This window comes from Ovis canadensis, chromosome 24 (genome assembly GCF_042477335.2).
Source record: "Ovis canadensis isolate MfBH-ARS-UI-01 breed Bighorn chromosome 24, ARS-UI_OviCan_v2, whole genome shotgun sequence".
NCBI classification, from domain to species: Eukaryota; Metazoa; Chordata; class Mammalia; order Artiodactyla; family Bovidae; genus Ovis; species Ovis canadensis.
In genome coordinates this window covers 36,445,314-36,462,608 of record NC_091268.1, presented here as the reverse complement: position 1 = coordinate 36,462,608, position 17,295 = coordinate 36,445,314, and the positions used below count along the sequence as shown (strand labels likewise).

Sequence of the window (17,295 nt, the reverse complement as noted above, 5' to 3'; positions counted from 1 at the left end):
AGTTTAAGGCAACGTTTTCTCTTGTTTGTCCTCAGCAAGGACCTCCGGTAGCTGAGATGATGGTGTCTTTGGGACCAAAGGAAGTGCGGGAACGAATACAGAAGGTGCTCTGCAGCTAGAGAGAAGGTGGCAGGCCGCTGGAGGTGGCCGCAGGAGCTGTACTCGCAGGAGCCGCCCTCGGGGGAGAGGAGCAGGAGGCCTGGGCCCGGCAGGAGCTTGCGGAAAGAACCAGGAGTGGACACAGAGCCTCTGGGTGCACAGTGCATTTGTGGCTCCACGCCAGGCCCATCCTTATCAGCTGGCCGCGGACACCCAGACCTGTCTCACCTCCCTGAGTCTGGAAAGGAAGGCTTCACATCTGATTGTGACACCCCAGTACACAGCAGAGGTTAGGAGCTGCCTCAAAGAACAGTGGCAGCTCGAGCTTCAGTCTGCCTGGGCTGCCACGATGGAAGACCACAGACTGGTGGCCTAAACAACAGGAAGTGATTCTCTCACAGTTCCGGAGGCGGGCAGTCCAAGATCAGGGTGTTGGCAGGTTTCCTTTCTCCCGAGGCCCCTCTCCTTGGCTTGCACACAGTTGACTTTTTGCTCTCTCCTTCCACAGTCTTGCCTCTGTCTATGCCCTCGGTGTCTCTGTCCAAATGCCTTCTTCTCACGAGGACACCAGTCAGATCAGGTTAAGGCCCAGCCTCACAGCCCAGTTTGGACTTCATCACCTCTTTATCATCCCTGTCTGCAAATTCAGTCACATTCCGAGGTACTGGGAGGTTGGAGCTTCAACATGAGTGTTGTGGGGAACATTTTGTCAGCCCATATGTAACAGCTTGGCAGCGGCCTGGACCCTTGGACTCCAGTTCTCAAACCCAGTTTGACTTTGGAGCAGTGATTGACAAGCAGGCCTGAACTGTCTGTCAAACCTTCTTTGGGGCTGCCCAGGGGGAACACTTAGGTTTTATACTGCTCTTTGTCCTTGGACTTAGGGCAGCCTGTGTCTCCCTTCCCTAAAGGCTATATCTTCCTCTTTTCCAGTTCTCCAGAACAAGTCCTTATACTGGAGACCTTCACTCTGCCTATTTTTCACCTTCATATTCACCGCCTCCTTCCACCCATTGTTTGTAAATCACTGTCTGAGGGTTTCTGAAATGAGATGTTCTTCTTGGGGTAAATAGGAATAACTCAGCGAAGGGAGGATGGTAGCTGGCTACAGAGGCCCCCTACAGGGTTTCTGGGCTTCCCCTGTGTGGCCCCCAGTCATCTTCATCACTACCTCCTGGCATTCACATTGAAGAGGACTGCCTTGTGTGATGTGTCGTGGCTTCTGTCTTGTTCCACATGGTGAAGACTCTCAAACAGATACGGATCAGAGGCCTCCTGACAACAGACGTATGAATGGGCCATCTTGGAAGTCAGTCTTCCAGCCCCGGTCAAGCAGCCGGGGCTGACAGATGACAGCAGCACTGGGTGACATTTGACTGCAGCCTTCCTGAAAGATCCTAAACCAGAACCACTAAGCAGAGTTGCTTCCAAATTTCAGGCACACAGTTATGAGTTAATAAATATGTATTGTTTAAAGCCACCAGGCTTTAGGATTATTTGTCACCCAGCAGTTGATTGCTAATACACTCTCCTTGTCCAGAGGAAGAAGGAAAGGGGATTAAAGAATTTGCTGAGTTTCACAGAGACCTAATCATTCTTTGAAAAGTATATCACATACTTTGATGACAAGCAGTGAAAACCAGTTCTGCCTAGCTTAGGTTTTTTGGAGACTTTATAGGAGTTTAATTTCTGAGAAAGTCAAAGAATCTATGGGAAAACCAGAGAACCAGATCTTGGAAAAGACAGGAGCCAGGGAAGCTCTGATCACGTGGGCCACCACAGGAGCTCATGGCCAGTCTTGTCTGTGTTCTTCAATGGGAACACGTTAACTCTTAAATATTTTCTGTTGTGGTTCCTCTGTATTTTTCCCACTCAGTTTTGGATGTGACTCAGCTAAAGATTCAGATACTAAGAAGAGGGTTCTGGTTGGGCTGAGTCCATGTTACCATTCCTCAGCCAGGAATAGGTGGTCCCTTGGGATGATATCCAACAGAGGAAAAGTTCCCAAGGAGAAGTAGGGTACTTTTTCCAGAAGAAGGGGTAATGGCAGAAACAACAAGTACGGCACTGAAAGGACATAGAATAACAATGCTTGCAATTTATTGTGTGTTTACATGAGCCTCAAATACCTGTGGGTTTTAAATTATACTGGTAAATACTTTAGTCCATGTGTTTGAATCTTCAGTCCATTGAATCTTCACATTAGGCATTATTATTCTTGTTGTTGTTGTTTCTATGTTTCAGATAGGGAAACGGGGGCTCAGCAAAGTTGATCAACTCTGAGGGTTTAGCATGAGGCATTTGACAACCCAGAGTCCAACCTCAACTCTTGACTTGAGTGACATCAGAGCCTCCAGTTCTAAGATATCAAGTATGCTTATGAGAAACTCTAGCTGTCAGTGAGGGAATGTGGCTATTTCAACAAAGTGGGTGATCAGACTGCTGAGTTGATAAAGATGTGGCCACTTCCTCATTTGGAGTGAGTTGTCTGAGAAGCAGCACGTCTCCTGCTCTGGGGTTTTGCTCAGGATCAGAAGAAATGTGTCAGAGGACTTCACAGATTTTAAATAACCTCAGGTCCATCCCCCAGTGCTTTTTTGAGTGAAGTGAAGCAGTGAAGGTTGTGGAGGCCAGAAGCTGGTTCTGCTACTTACTCACTGTGGCTTCTGAAGCTCAGTTTCCTCGTGCACCATGGGGATAACAATTGTGTCTATCTCAACAATTTGTAAGAATCAAAATAGATGACCTATGTAAAGATCTTAAAATAAGGCCTAGCACTCAGCAAATGTTATCTCTTACCATCACCCTCATCACCAGTATTTTCATTCTTGGAAATGTTGGTTGTAAAACATAGAAACAGACCCAGCCTAACTTAAACTGTGAGAGGAATTTATTGAAAGAATTAGGACAAATCCAAAAGCAGGACTCCCAGCTGGACCTTACAAGAGACTTGATCTGTAACCAGTAACTCCTCAGAACCCAAGACATTCACCATTGTCCCTCTGAATCTGCAGTTTGTAACCATTTCTGTCTGGGTGTCTGCTTCCCTCATCTTCCTTCTGCAGGCTGGCTTTTTTTTTTTTTCTTTTTAATCTCTGCACTTGTCCAACAACTGCCCCAGCCCTAAAGCTGATACCCCTCTGATACCCTGGCAATTCAGTAACTAGTATTCTATGTCCAAAATCCTAGGAAAGAATCTGATTGGCCTACCTTGGGTCAGCTATCTACCTCTGGTCCAATCAACTGTGGCCAGTGAGACAGAATCATGTAATGTAGTCATGGCTGCAGCAGACCCATTCTAGTAATCAAGACGGCCATTCTGCCCCTGGGCACACTCTCTTAACATGGAGTTTACAGAGTACCCTTGCCAGAAAATTACTATTATTCTGTAGCCAACTTCAGAATCTCAATCATCGTCTTTATCTAGCTTATTTTTTTCTCATAATGCTTATTAATATATGAAATTACTGAGTTGTACATGTTTATTGTCAATCTTACTCTCAAGAGGATAAGACTGAGGCAGGCAGTTAGTTTTTCTTATTCTTGGTTGTAACCATAGTACCTGGCACGATGCCTGACAAATAGGGAGTCAGGTAAGGTCTCAGGGTGGAACAACAACAACAAAAAATGTTTGAGTCGTTTATCAGATCAGTTTCTTCAGAAGTGGCAATCATCAGCTGGTCTAACCCTCCCAGATTCCATCAGTTTCCCAGGATGACTTTCATTGACACTGGGGAATCATATTTCTTTTGCCAAGATTTGCAGTTGTAGTTTACTTGGTCCATTGCCAGTAAATTGCATTGCATCCAGCTGTCTGTGAGAGACCAACCTTTGACAAAGACTGATGTGAAGATTTGAGATGGAATAGTTCAATATAGAGGGATGTTTAGTGGGAGCTAAATTAGAAATTGTCTAATTGATTCATTAATATTTTTCTCATACTAACTTTTCTCATACTAATTCACTAACTTCCCAGGGGCCAGGATAATAAATACTTAGAAAATGAGGGGACTTCCTTGGTGGTCCAGTGGCTAAGACTCCATGCTCCCAATGCAGGGGGCTCAGCTTCCATCCCTGGTCAGGGAACTAGATCCCATATGCCCAGTTTATAGAGTTTGCATGCTACAACTTACACTCAGCATAGCCAAATAAGTAATTTTTTAAAATTTATTTTAATTCAGTTACTTGTAATTGAAGGATAGTTGCTTTACAGTATTGTGTTGGTTTCTACCAAACAATTTTTTTTTTTAATTTTAGTGAGAACTTTCTGGTTTAGAGCAGAGCCCAGAGAAGGAGGTTCATGATATGTTCATGGGTATCAGAGGACTTTATAGATGAACTTTGAACTGGGTTCTGAGGGACAAGTAGGAGTTTCCAGGTCAGTGGGAATTGGAAGGGTATTGACTGGAGTCATGGGTAGGAGCTGAAGGAGTGAGGTAAGCGGCTGAAAACCCAGCCAGAGGGGAAATCCAAATAGCCTCGATGCCAGGGCAAAAGCATCAAGGTACTATTCACTACAAATAGCAAAACATCCAGATTCAAACAAGCTTAAACAAGAAGATTCTGTGTCCCACAAAGCAGGAAGTGCAGGGGTATGGCATGCTCTGGGGTTGGTTAATTAAGCGTTCAGTGACCTTGTGGAGGTCTGAGGGACTTCCGATCTCTTTGCTTGATTGGCCCCAGCATTGGCAATAGCCTCTGGTTGGTTCTCTCCTCTCAAGATTGGCCACCTGAAGCGCTCAGGCCCCTTTGCACTTCCTCCTTCATGCTGTTAGAGCATGGCTTAGTGTGACTCTCTCCCTAAAAGCATGGAAACCTCTCCAGCACCTTCCCCTACATGACTTCTCCATTCTTGAATGCATCCCTTCTGGGGAGGTGGGTGGGGAGCCCTCATAGGTCAGCTAGACCCAGAGCTGGGGCTGGGGCCAGCTCTTCTCTGGGTTCCTGGACAAAAGGGGGGGTCCATTAGAGAAGACATGGATTGGGTCTTCATGAAGTGGAAGGTGAAGAACCACTGACATGCTTCAAGTAGGGAAGTGACAAGATCAGATTTGTGTGTGTGTGTGTGTTTTCCAGATTTGTGTTTTTTTGATTGATCATTCCAGCAGCTTTGCTGAACTGAGATTTGAGTGGGGCTGGCCCAGTTGCTGGGAGCCCTGATAGGAAAATGAGGCACGAGGGACTTCCCTGGTGGTCCAGTGGTTAAGAATCCGCCTTCTAATGCAGGGGACACCGGTTCCATCCCTGGGCGGGGAACTAAGATTCCACGTGCTGCAGAGCAACTAGAGAGCCCTCCGTTACCACGGAGCCCCCATGCTCTAGAACTGTGCTCTGCAGCAAGAGAAGCCCAAGAGCCATAACTAGGGAACACCTGAGCACAGCAGTGAAGAGGCCCTTCACAGTCAAATTTTACAAGATTAAAAAAAAAAATGAAGCACAGAAGGGGGAAACATGATAAAGGCATTTTTTGTCATCACAGCCCAGCACTTCCTCCTCTAACTCTGCTGCTTCACTTCACTCATCTTTGCCTCATGAGCCCCTTTCACTGTTCCCCAGCCACGTAAGCCTGCCTTCCAGCCACATTCTGGCTGGAATACTCTTGTTTATCTGCTCTTTGTCCTTTTGCCCGGTGTCTCAGTGTTCAGATCTCCGCTTCACTATCCCCTCTTCAGGAAGGCCTCTGACTCCCCCTAGAAGCTCTCCTTCCTCTGCCGTTAATCATCAACATCCTATTCTTTTCCAGGGAACACAATCGAATTGAATGTGTAAATAATGGGTAAGTAGTTCAGCAGTTATTTGTTAGTGTAGATTATAATGTCCATAAGAGCAGAGACGTGATCTGTCTTGCTCACCACTAGACCCCCCAGTGCTGAGAATGGTGCCTGTTCACGTAGTCGGTGCTCAGTAAATATTGAGTAGACGGGCCAGACACACACCTGATTGGATGGATAGGCAGGGTGAGCGCTCAAGTTCACTGTGCTCAGTCGCTGTCATGTCAGACTCTGCGACCCCATGGACTGACTAGCCCGCCAGGCTCCTCTGGATTCTCCAGGTAAGAATATGGAGTGAGTTGCCATGCCCTCCTCCAGGGGATCTTCCCAACCCACGGATCAAACCCAGGCCTCCTGCATTGCAGGCGGATCCTTTGCCGTCTGAGCCACAGGAGAAGCCAAGGAATACTGGAATGAGTAGCCTATCCCTTCTCCAGGGGATCTCCCCGACCCAGGGGTCAAACCAGGGTCTCCTGCATGGCAGGTGGATTCTTTTAACAGCTGAGCCACCAAGTGCACAGTCATATGTTTAGCCTGGGTACTGTTTTGCAGCATTCAGAAACTTCACGTCGTTTGTGGTTACTATTTTCACTAGTGAATTACAGGATGTGCATTTTTTTAAATATAGAAGGCATAGAAGCTTAACTTGGCACTCAATAAACTCATTATCACACCCTGGGGATCTCTAGCTTAGTCTTCATATATGGGCAAAATGTTGGGGTCCCAGGCCTACATGCTGTCTCCTCTGCCCCCTACCACCCCTCCCGCAGCCCTGATTGCAATAGGATAGCCCAGGCAAGGAGGGGCAGCCTCTTGTCTGAGTCCATTCTGTCCTGTCTTCCTTCATTCATTTCACAGTTACCTACTGTGTGCCAGGCCCTGTTAAGCCTAAGGGTGTGAGAGGAATTAGACAAAGCCTTGTTGATTGTGGGGGTAAGACTCCACAGATTTGTGTTCATTCCTTTCCTTAAGCTTTTAAAAATAAAACACAAAAGATAAGGCTCCTGCCTCAGCGATCACCATCTCATAGGTGACAAAATTGCAAGTGTGGATGTGGTGGAAGAGGGGCAAGCAAAGTGATACAGGGATGTGAGTATCCTTGGGTGTCCGGAGCCAGACAGGAAGGGGAGCCAGACAGGAAATGCTTTCTTTTTTAATTGATTTTTTTATTAAAATTTTTTTAATTTAAAAAAATATTTTAAAATTTATTTTAATTGGAGGCTAATTATAATATTGTAGTGGTTTTTGCCATACATTGACATTAATCAGCCATGGGTGTACATCATGTGTTCCCTATCCTGAACCCCTCTCCCACCTCCCTCCTCATCCTGTCCCTCAGGCCTGAGCACCCTGTTTTTTTTTAATTAAAATTTTAGTTTATCATATTTTATTTTATTTGTTTTTTAAAGCCACAGCATGGGGCTTGTGGGATCTCAGATCCCAGACCAGGAATCAAACACGAGCCCTCTGCAGGGAAAGTGTGGAGTCTTAACAGTGGATTGCCAGGGAGTCCCAGAAAATGCTTTCTTGACAAGGAGCTGGATTGTTGTTTTTTACTTTTAATTTCAGATAAACAGTTAATAATTTTTTAAGTATGTCCCAAGCAATATTTGTGACATACTTATGCTAAAAATTATTTGTAATTGTATGCTATGCTTAGTCTCCCAGTCATGTCCGGATTCTGTATGACCCTATGGACTGTAGCCCACCAGGCTTCTCTGACCATGGAGATTCTCCAGGCAAGAATTACTGGAGTGGGTTGCCATGTCCTCCTCCAGGGGATCTCACCAACCCAGGTCTCCCACATTTGCAGGAGGATTCTTTGCCATCTGAGCTACCAGGGAAGCCCAAGAATACTGGAGTGGATAGCCTATCCCTTCTCCAGGGTACCTTCCTGACCCAAGTATTGAACTGGGGTTTCCTGCATTGCAGGCAGATTCTTTACCAGCTGAGCTACCCAGGAAGCCCCTTATAATTGTTTCAGTTCAGTTCAGTTCAGTCACTCAGTCGTGTCCGACTCTTTGCCACCCCATGAATCGCAGCACACCAGGCCTCCCTGTCCATCACCAACTCCCGCAGTTCACTCAGACTCACGTCCATCGAGTCAGTGATGCCATCCAGCCATCTCATCCTCTGTCATCCCCTTCTCCTCTTGCCCCCAATCCCTCCCAGCATCAGAATCTTTTCCAATGAGTCAACTCTTCGCATGAGGTGGCCAAAGTACTGGAGTTTCAGCTTTAGCATCATTCCTTCCAAAGAAATCCCAGGGCTGATCTCCTTCAGATGGACTGGTTGGATAGGGGTGGGCAAAATGGGTGAAGGTGATCAGAAGGTACAAACAGCAAGTTATAAAGTAGCTAAGTCCTGGGGATGCAGTGTACAGCATGGTGACACTAGTTAATACTGCACAGTATACTTGAAAGTTTCTAAGAGTAGATTTTATAAGCCTTTACAAGTTCTTATCACAAAAGAAAAACATCTGAAATGATGTGTGGTATTGAATACTAACTAGACATATTATGGTGATTGTTTTGCAAGGTATATGAATATCAAATCAGGTACACCTGAAACTACTACAATATTATATATGTCATTATACATCAAAATATAATAATAGAAAAACAGTGCACAATAAATGTAATGCACTTGAAAGTGAAAATGTGAGTTGCTCTGTCATGTCCAACTACTTGTGACCCTTTGGACTGTAGTCTGCCAGGCTCCTCTGACCATGGAATTCTCCAGGCAAGAATACTGGAGTGGGTTGCCATGCCCTCCTCCAGGGGATCTTCCTGACCCAGGGATCGAACCTGGGTCTCCCACGTGGATTGCAGGCAGATTCTTTACAGTCTGAGTCACCAGGGAAGCCTCATGCCCAAAACCATCCTCACCTCTGCCCCGCCCACATCCATGGAAAAGTTGTTTCTCATGAAACTGGTCCCTGGTGCCAAAAAGGTTGGGGAATTAGATAGACATGGCCCCTGCTTATGAAAGTTCATTGCCCAGAAAGAAGAGACGGACCACAGACCATGCATATGACATAGGAAAGGAAATGGAAGACAGAAGAGAGCTTGGGCAGGAAGGGCCGCACAGACACGCAACAGGGGTCCTAGGAAGGCTGGTGAGGGTAACAGCATTGTTTGGTCTGAAACCAAAGCTTCGGCACCCAACCACTACACAGAACTCCCAAACCACTTCCTGACCGCCCACTTACCTTTTAACCTTTCAGCTGTGGTCTCTCAAGCATTGACTAGAGGAAGAATGACTAGATTCTTGTACTTCACCCCACTTCCTAAGTTCAGAGAATCTGCCTTCCAATGCAGGAGACACAGGAGATGTGGGTTCAATCCCTGGGCTGGGAAGATCCCCTGGAGGGAGGAAACTAACTCATTCCAGTATTCTTGCCTGGAGAATCCCATGGACAGAGGAACCTGGCAGCTACAGTCCATAGGGTCACAAAGACTCGGCTAGAGTCTTTGTGAATGGCTGAAGTGACTTAAAGTGAAAGTGTTAGTTGCTCAGTCGTGTCCGACTCTTTTCAACCCCAAGGACTATAGTCCACCAGGCTCCTCTGTCCATGGGATTCTCCAGGCAAGAATACTGGAGTGGGTTGCCATTTTCTTCTCCAGGGGATCTTCCCAACTGAGGGATTGAACCCAGGTCTTGAGCATTGCAGACAGGTTCTTTACCACTGAGCCACCAAGGAAGCCCAGAAACGACTTCAGTTCAGTTCAGTAGCTCAGTTGTGTCCAACACTTTGCGCCCTCATGACTGCAGCACACCAGGCTTCCCTGTCCACCACCAACTCCCGGAGTTTACTCAAACTCATGTCTGTTGAGTCAGTGATGCCATCCAACCATCTCATCCTCTGTCGTCCCCTTCTCCTTCTGCCTTCAATCTTTCCCAACATCAAGGTCTTTTCAAATGCGTCAGTTCTTCTCATCAGGAGGTCAAAGTATCGGAGCTTCAGCTTCAGCATCAGTCCTTCCAATGAATATTCAGGACTGATTTCCTTTAGGATGTGCTGGTTGGATCTCCTTGCAGTCCGAGGGACTCTCAAGAGTCTTCTCCAACACCACAGTTCAAAAGCATCAATTCTTCGGTGCTCAGCTTTCTTTATAGTCCAATTCTCACATCCATACATGACTACTGGAAAAACCATAGCTTTTACTAGATGGACCTTTGTTGGCAAAGTAATGTCTCTGCTTTTTAATATACTGTCTTGCTGAGAAGCAACTTACCACACATGCAAAATAATTCCCAGGCCCAAAATCAGGTAACACAGAGGGTGTGCTGTGGACAACGTGTTGTTGTTCAATTGCTCAGTTGTGTCTGACCCTTTGTAACCCCATGGACTGCACTCACCAGGCTGCTTGTCCTTCACCATCTCCCAGAGCTTGCTCATGTCCTTTGAGTCAGTGATGCCATCCAACCATCTTGTCCTCTGTTGTCCCCTTCTTCTGCCTTCAATCTTCCCCAGCATCAGGGTCTTTTCCAATGAGTTGGCCCTTTGCATCAGGTGGACAAAGTATTGTAGCTCAGCATCAGTCCTTCTATTGAATATTCAGGGTTGGTTTCCTTTAAGATTGACTGGTTTGACTGGACAAAGTGTATTTTCATTAATTTCATACAGAATTTCCCTGATATGAATAATGGTATAGATTGAATCAAATTGGCATGCTGAAATGCTAATGTCCATGTGATGGTATTTGAAGTGGGTGCTGTGGGAGGTAATTAGGCTTAACTGTGGTCCCGGGGTGCATCCCTCATGATGGGATTAGTGCTCTAAAAGGAAGTGATCAGAGTGTGCTGTCTCTCCACACTAGGAGGACAAGAAAGCAGCACTCTGCAAACCTAGAAGCAGGTTGTCAACACCACCTTGATCTTGGACTTGCCAGCCTCCAGTGGGAAATAATTGTCTGTTGTTTAGGCCACTCAACCTTTAGTATTTTGTTGTATCAGTCCAAGTTTACTAAGACAGTTAATGAGTATATAATTTTCATATAGGAAAGTGCTACAGGCAACAATCTGAGACAGAGATGTGTGTGGCTGGATCTATTTTGAAGCTAACACAGCACAGCAAATGTACTTTGAAACTTATATTGTGTGTTTATTTGGGGCAGGGATGGGACCTAAATTCCTGTGGACGAATGCATGCTAAGTCGCTTCCATCATGTCCGACTCTTTGTGACACTATGGGCTGTAGCGTGCCAGGCTCCTTTATCCATGGGGTTTTCCAGACAAGAATACTGGAGTGGGTTGCCATGCCTTCATCCAGGGGATCTTCCCAATCCAGTGATCGAACCTGCATCTCATGTCTCCTGCATTCACAGGTGGATTCTTTTAGCGCCACCTGAGAAGACCCTAAATTCCTATAACGACCTCTTAGTGCTTCCACTGTTCTCCTGGCCATTCAACAAGTATTTATCAGTACTGATGTGCCAGGCACAACCCTAGGTAAGTGGAGGCATAGAAGTGCACAAAGTTCCTGCCTGTATTAGTGGGGTGAAGCAGGTAATGGAGCACAGAGCACTTGAGCTTCAGAGGAAAATTACCCATTATCTAGAGAGCACACCTTTCCAGTGCCTAGCCCTTCCTTCACTGTCCTAGAGATGTCTTACAACTATGACAGCAATGCAAATAATTCTTGCCTGTAAACATGCAAATTGGGGAATTCCCTGGTGGCCCAGTGGTTAGGACTTCGGGCTTCCACTGCAGCAGGCTGGCATTAGATCTCTGGTCAGGGAACTTGGATCCTTGTAAATCTCACCGAGAAGCCTTAAATGAAAAGGTGAAAAGCAAATGAATAAATATATAAAATGCAAATTAACTCTGAGCTTCTTTTGTATCTATTTGCGTATCTGTTGCAACACTCCTTTATTCTGTATAAATTTGCCCTTTTCCTGGCTTCTCTTGAACAGATTATAACATCTGCTTGGTTCCCTCATTTAATTAGTGTTAAATACTTAACATGTGTTCATTTTATAATGTATGATAATCATGACTTTTTCTTTGTTGGGGGGTGGCGATTATCCTTTGACACAATGAGTAAGTGCCCAGCACGCTCATAGTGTAATGTATTATGGAGAAAAAGCAGAGTATAGAGGTAGGCGGTGGTCCGGAAAGCCCGTCCGGAATAAAAATGCTAGAGAATTCATTATCTGAGACTCAGATTAACGGGGCGTCGTCTATTTTATCCGGTAAGCCTTGTGAGGTTGACTTGACGAATGCTGATCTGGTTGCAGGTCTGGATAACCAGCCGCGAAGCCGCCTAGCGCTGAGTGGAAGGCTCTCGGCGAGGCTGAGCCCACCTGCCCCGGCCTGCGCGGAGGCGGGACGTGATCGGTGGGCGTGGCCACACCGGCCCCGCCCCGTCACGTGCCGGCCCTCGCCTGCCGCGTCGGCAGCCCAGGAACGCTGCAGACGCCGACGGCTGAAGCGCAGGGGCGGCCGCGGCTTCGGCGGCGGGGGTTGGGCCCATGGCGACGGCGACGGCGGTGGCGGCGGGGGCCGGCACCGCGGCGGGAGCTGAGTCGGTCGAGGGCCCCCGGGTGCCGGCAGCGGCGCTGGAGCTGTGGCTCAGTGAGTAGCCGGGGCTGCCTCTCGGCTCGGGCGCAGCGCTCCACGTGAGGCCTCGCTTCCCGCCTCCCCGGGCCTTTCTTCTGAGGCTGGCGGGTGGGCAGGTGGCCGCGGGAAGGCTGGCGCCCGAGGAGGCAGGCAGGGCCCGGCACGGGTGGGAGGATCTCCTCGGCGGGCCTGGAGAGGAACCCCAGGAATCTGCCGCGGCTGCGGGCCCGAAGCTAGGCGCTCTGCGCCCCCCTGCCCGCATCGCGGTGCATAAACACTGTTAACAACATAATGGCTACGGTTTATTGAGCTTCGTTTATATGCCAAATACTGCTAAAGGGCATTTCAGCCGTTAATCCGTATTACGACCCCTAGAGACAGCTTCGGTTACTAACCTCGTTTTGGAGAAGGGCACTTTTAGACTTAGTTGTGCAACACACCCATCCTCTGGGAAGGAACTCTTTCTGGCTCCGACTTTAATGTCAAAAGAAGCCCTGTAAACCTTTTGTGCGAGTTCCTTCTATTGTCTCATGTAAGACTCATGGCAGTCCTAGGGGTAGTTACGGTCCCTGCGTTACTGGTTGGGGTCTTGAAATTCCAAGAGAACAAAGCATATACTCCTTGTTGGGTATATGTTGGCTGTTGGGTGCTGGGAGTACTAAGATGCTCACAAAGATATATTTAAGTAGGTGATGGAAGCCGATAGGAGCAGCACTTTGCTACGTTAAGGCAAATGGGAGGGATACTGGGCTTGTTTAAGGTGCAGTGGTGGGAGTTGGTTTGTTTACGAGGGGATTGTCTCAGGGGCATAGCATTTGAGTGGACAATGGAGGCGACAACATTTCAGATGCAGGAAGCTGGGGGAAAGGAGAGTGTGGAGCATTCTGGGAGGAAGGAAGTCTGCCGCAGGAGTGCAAAGCCTAAAGAGACTGCATGGCTAACTGGGGCGAGATCCTACAGGGCCTTGTGGGCTGCAGAAAGGAGTTCAGAGTTTATCCTTGATGTAGTCGGGGAGATGTCAGGGCCTGGAACTCTGATCAAGTGTGCATGCGTGCTCAGTCTTGTCTCACTCTTTAGCGGCCCTGTGGACTGTAGCCCGCCAGGCTCCTCTGTCCATGGGATTTCCCGGGCAAGAATACTGGAGTGGGTTGCTATTTCCTACTCCAGAGGATCTTCCTGACTGCCTCCTGCACAAGCAGGCGGATTCTTTACTGCTGTGCCCCCTGGGAAGCCACTCTGATCAAGTATCTCTGTTAAAAGCATCACCTGCAGCTGTGTGAAGAGCTGAATTGGTTAGGGATGGGAGAGACCAGGCAGAGAGTAGATGAAAAGCTCTTCTGGTAGTGTGTAGGGACTGAAGTACAAAGGTATTGGGATGGAGAGTAGAAACAATTAGCTAGTTCAGTCAGCAGCCTTACTGCATTAGAATAGAGGCAGGGGACCAGAGGGATCAAGGTTAGATTGCAGGTTTCAGGCTCAGGTTACTGATCGGTTACAGATGCTTCACTTGTGGAGTTTGAGGTGCTTGTGGCACAAAGAGAAGCTCTCTGGGCAGTTGGTTGACTTCAGAGAGGGTAACAACTGGAGGTCAACTTGAGACCTTCAGTTCATTAGCAGTGAGCTTGTCTGTGCACATTGGGAAGAACAGAGTTTGTGCATGGAGCATCTCAACATGGAAGAAGCAGGGTTGGGGGGCGTGGGTGCTGGGGTGGGAAAGCAGTGCTGAGAGAGAAGGTGGAGCCTACAGGCTGCTGGGAGGGGGCGAGCTGCAGGTCTGTAAGGAAGCTGTAGTTGGTAGGTTGTTTTGCTGCTGAGAAAGAGAGAAGGAGGATGGGGGAACTTTGCATTTGGCAACTGAAAGATTACTAAGTTATCTCAGTGTCAAATGGTGGGGACAGAAAGAAGGTAGTTGACTAGAAGGCAGTGGAGTTGCAGAAGTCAAGTGGGCTGGGTTAGAGACCAGCCGACCGCTGACCCAGGTGGGGGAGAAAAAGGGAACCAAGACTGTTTAGGAGGGGATCCTTAAGCTCCAGCTGTTTTAGGCCATTGTGGTCCTAAAGTTCTGAGATCTTCCAGTCGTTCGGGTAGGGCTAGAACCTATCCCAACAGCACAGACCCCCTTCCCAGTCCGGCAACCAAAAATGCCTCCAGATGTGTCCTGGGACAGAGGGCCCAGCTCTTCCCCTCTGCACCTGAGATCCTCTGAGTTTGGGCTTTGGAGTGTTGAGTGGATTGCAGAAATGTATCTTGTAGTCTTTGTGGTTGTGCGGTTTCCACCTCCCTGCCCCTGCCTGCCATAGGAGCAGAGAAAGTAACTGTTGAACCAGACTTGTGGGGGCTGGGGCCCAGTGGAGGTGGTACGTGGATGGACGTGCGCTGGAGAGGCTGGTGGTGGGGCAAGGCCTGGAGTGTAGTTGAAGAAAGTCCCTGAGTCTAGGCTGGATGGAGAAGGAAGTCACTCCAGGGGCACATGAAGACCCCAGAGCTCATCTAACTGACGGATCTTACCTCAGCAAGCAAGGCAACTGTGTCCCTAAGGCTGGAATGTAATAGCCCCACTGGGGCTCAGATGGTAAAGAATCTGCCTGCAACGCATAAGACCCAGGTTCGACCCCTGGGTCAGAAAGATCCGCTGGAAAAGGAAATGGCAACCCACTCCGGTATTCTTGCCTAGAAAATCCCATGGAGAGAGGACCCTGATGGGCTACAGTTCATGGGGTCTTAAAGAGTCAGACTCGACTGAGCGACTGGCGCCTTGGGGTTGTGAGGATCAGGGAAGTTCATGCGTCTCAAGCACATGGAACAGTGCCTGTACACAGTGCTAGCTATTATCATCTCTAGTCTTCTTAGTAGAGAGTGGAAGAAACGAACTCATACTGTTTGCCAGAAAAGGAAAAACACTGGACCTAGAATTGGGAAGGAGTAGTTCCTGAAAGGAACGCCAGGAACCTGTTTCACCAGAAGCTCAAGCTTTAAAAATACAAGTAGCAGCTTCTGGGCATTTTGTAGCTGACCCCCACCCACCCACCCCCCTCCCCACCACCCCCCCTCCCCACCACCACTTAGTTTATTTTGGGTGTTGTTCCACATGACTGCATTTAGAGCTGCCGCCTCCTTGTTAATGAAAAGCCTCCTGTGCCTGGTGGCATGGGGTGCTATACTCGATTTAACCAGTGGAGTCTTGACTATTAACAGCAGCGCTGGAGCCTCATGGTCTCAGCTCTGCTAGTGCTGCCAGGGAGGCATTGGCTTAGTTGGATGCTCTGTAATCTTTCTTCCATCGGCTGGGACCTACTCCCAGGTGATAAGTCCTGTCCTCCAGCCTCACTTTTCTGCCTCCCTTGGGGATGAGAGTGGTCTGGATTTCGATCTATTTATATTCTCCCAGCTTCTCTAGAACTGAGCTGATTCTTTATCTTGGACCCATCACTCCTGTGGTGGATCTTGGCCTTCCAGCACTGCTTGCTGTCTGGGTTGGTGTGTATCTGCCCCACGCAGTGCATGCTCACTGCCGCAGGATTGAGTTCTAAGTGTTCTCACGGTGACTGCTTCCCCACAGCCCCAGGGCTCCCCTGACTAGCACTGGCTGCTCTTAATGCCAGGGTCATGGCCCTGGGGGTGGGGGTGGGGGGTGGCTGATGTGAGATGATTTGGCTTTTGAATTAGTCACTGTTAGATGAACCATTCAGGGAATTCCCTGGCAGTCCAGTAGTTGGGATTTAGTGCTTTCTCCGCTGTGACCTGGGTTCAGTCCCTGGTCGGGGAACTAAGATTCTGCAGACTCGCAGCAGGCCCCCTAAACACCCCCCACTGCCCTGGGGGAAGAAAAAAAGCCACTTCACTCACAGCTGGAGGGCTCGGCTGTCTTTTTTTTTTTTTTTTAATTTAAAAAAATTTTTAAATTTTTACAAATCCTCTGGGAATTACTGTCTCTGGACCTGCTCAAGGCCACTGAAATAGCTTGGCAGGATGGGATTAGGTGTTTGGAGACCCAGTTATTTCAGAACTGGAGTAACCGTCTCCTGGTGTCAGCAGTATGTCCAGCCAACTGGTCAGACTTTGAATAGTGAAAGATGAATCATTCATTCATTAGTAGGTATCCTTGCTGATGACTGTCTAGGTGCTGGAGGGTGGGGAGGTGAATGAGACAGGCCTCCTTCCTGCCTTAGGGAGCTGATAACTTAGTGGTAAAAAGGTCAAAGAACCTAGTTCCCAAAAGAGGCTCTGTCTTTGTCAGAGATCTGAAGACTGACATTTGGGCCTTGGAATTGGGCAGACCTGAGATTTTTTTTGTCATTTTCCAGTTTTGTGACTGGGCAGATTTCTTCATCTATCAAATGCTGAGCTAACATTAGTACCAGCTTCAGTTTTCTGAGGATTACAGGAAAGGGACGCTAGGAAAGCACCCAGCGTCATGTCTGACACAAAGCAAGTTCTTAAAAAACAAAGTTGGGGGGCCGGGCAGCAGCTATGACTATTATTGCAGTTATTTGGGAGCTGTGAAAAACCTTGAGGGAATCCTTATGATATAGATATAGCAAATTTTAAAACTCACTTACTTTTTAGATCTTTTTGCTGCTTTGCCCTGGTTATGGGTTTAGAACATTATTTAAGCTTGTAGAGTTTTTTTTTTTTTTCCCCCTTCCTTTCTTTGGAAAACCTGGTGACTTGGTGGTAAGGGAGGAGGGAGAGAGCTGGATTCTGCTTGAACAGGGTCCTACCTGCTCTTCTCTGCGTCTGGGTCATAGAGCATGGCTCCCCAAACCCCCGGGCCACAAACTGGTAGTGGTCAGGTTGCGGCAAGTAAGGAATCAGGCTGCACAGCAGGAGGTGAGCGGCGGGTGAGTGAGCGAAGCTTCAT

The 17,295-nt window shown here is 47.9% G+C and overlaps 2 protein-coding genes across 4 annotated transcripts in view; both read left to right on the top strand.

Moving 5' to 3' along the window:
* EARS2 (glutamyl-tRNA synthetase 2, mitochondrial) overlaps positions 1–1,679 on the top strand; it is a 29,694-nt gene extending 28,015 nt beyond the window's left edge. For all 3 annotated transcript variants that reach the window (XM_069570355.1, XM_069570353.1, XM_069570354.1), the window contains exon 9: positions 36–1,679. In XM_069570355.1, the coding sequence (XP_069426456.1) occupies positions 36–119 (84 nt within the window). In that variant the 3' untranslated portion in view covers positions 120–1,679. The remainder of the gene's footprint in view (positions 1–35) is intronic.
* Positions 1,680–12,235: 10,556 nt separating this feature from the next.
* GGA2 (golgi associated, gamma adaptin ear containing, ARF binding protein 2) overlaps positions 12,236–17,295 on the top strand; it is a 28,505-nt gene continuing 23,445 nt past the window's right edge. The window contains exon 1 of the mRNA XM_069570352.1: positions 12,236–12,449. Within this exon, the coding sequence (XP_069426453.1) occupies positions 12,347–12,449 (103 nt within the window). The 5' untranslated portion in view covers positions 12,236–12,346. The remainder of the gene's footprint in view (positions 12,450–17,295) is intronic.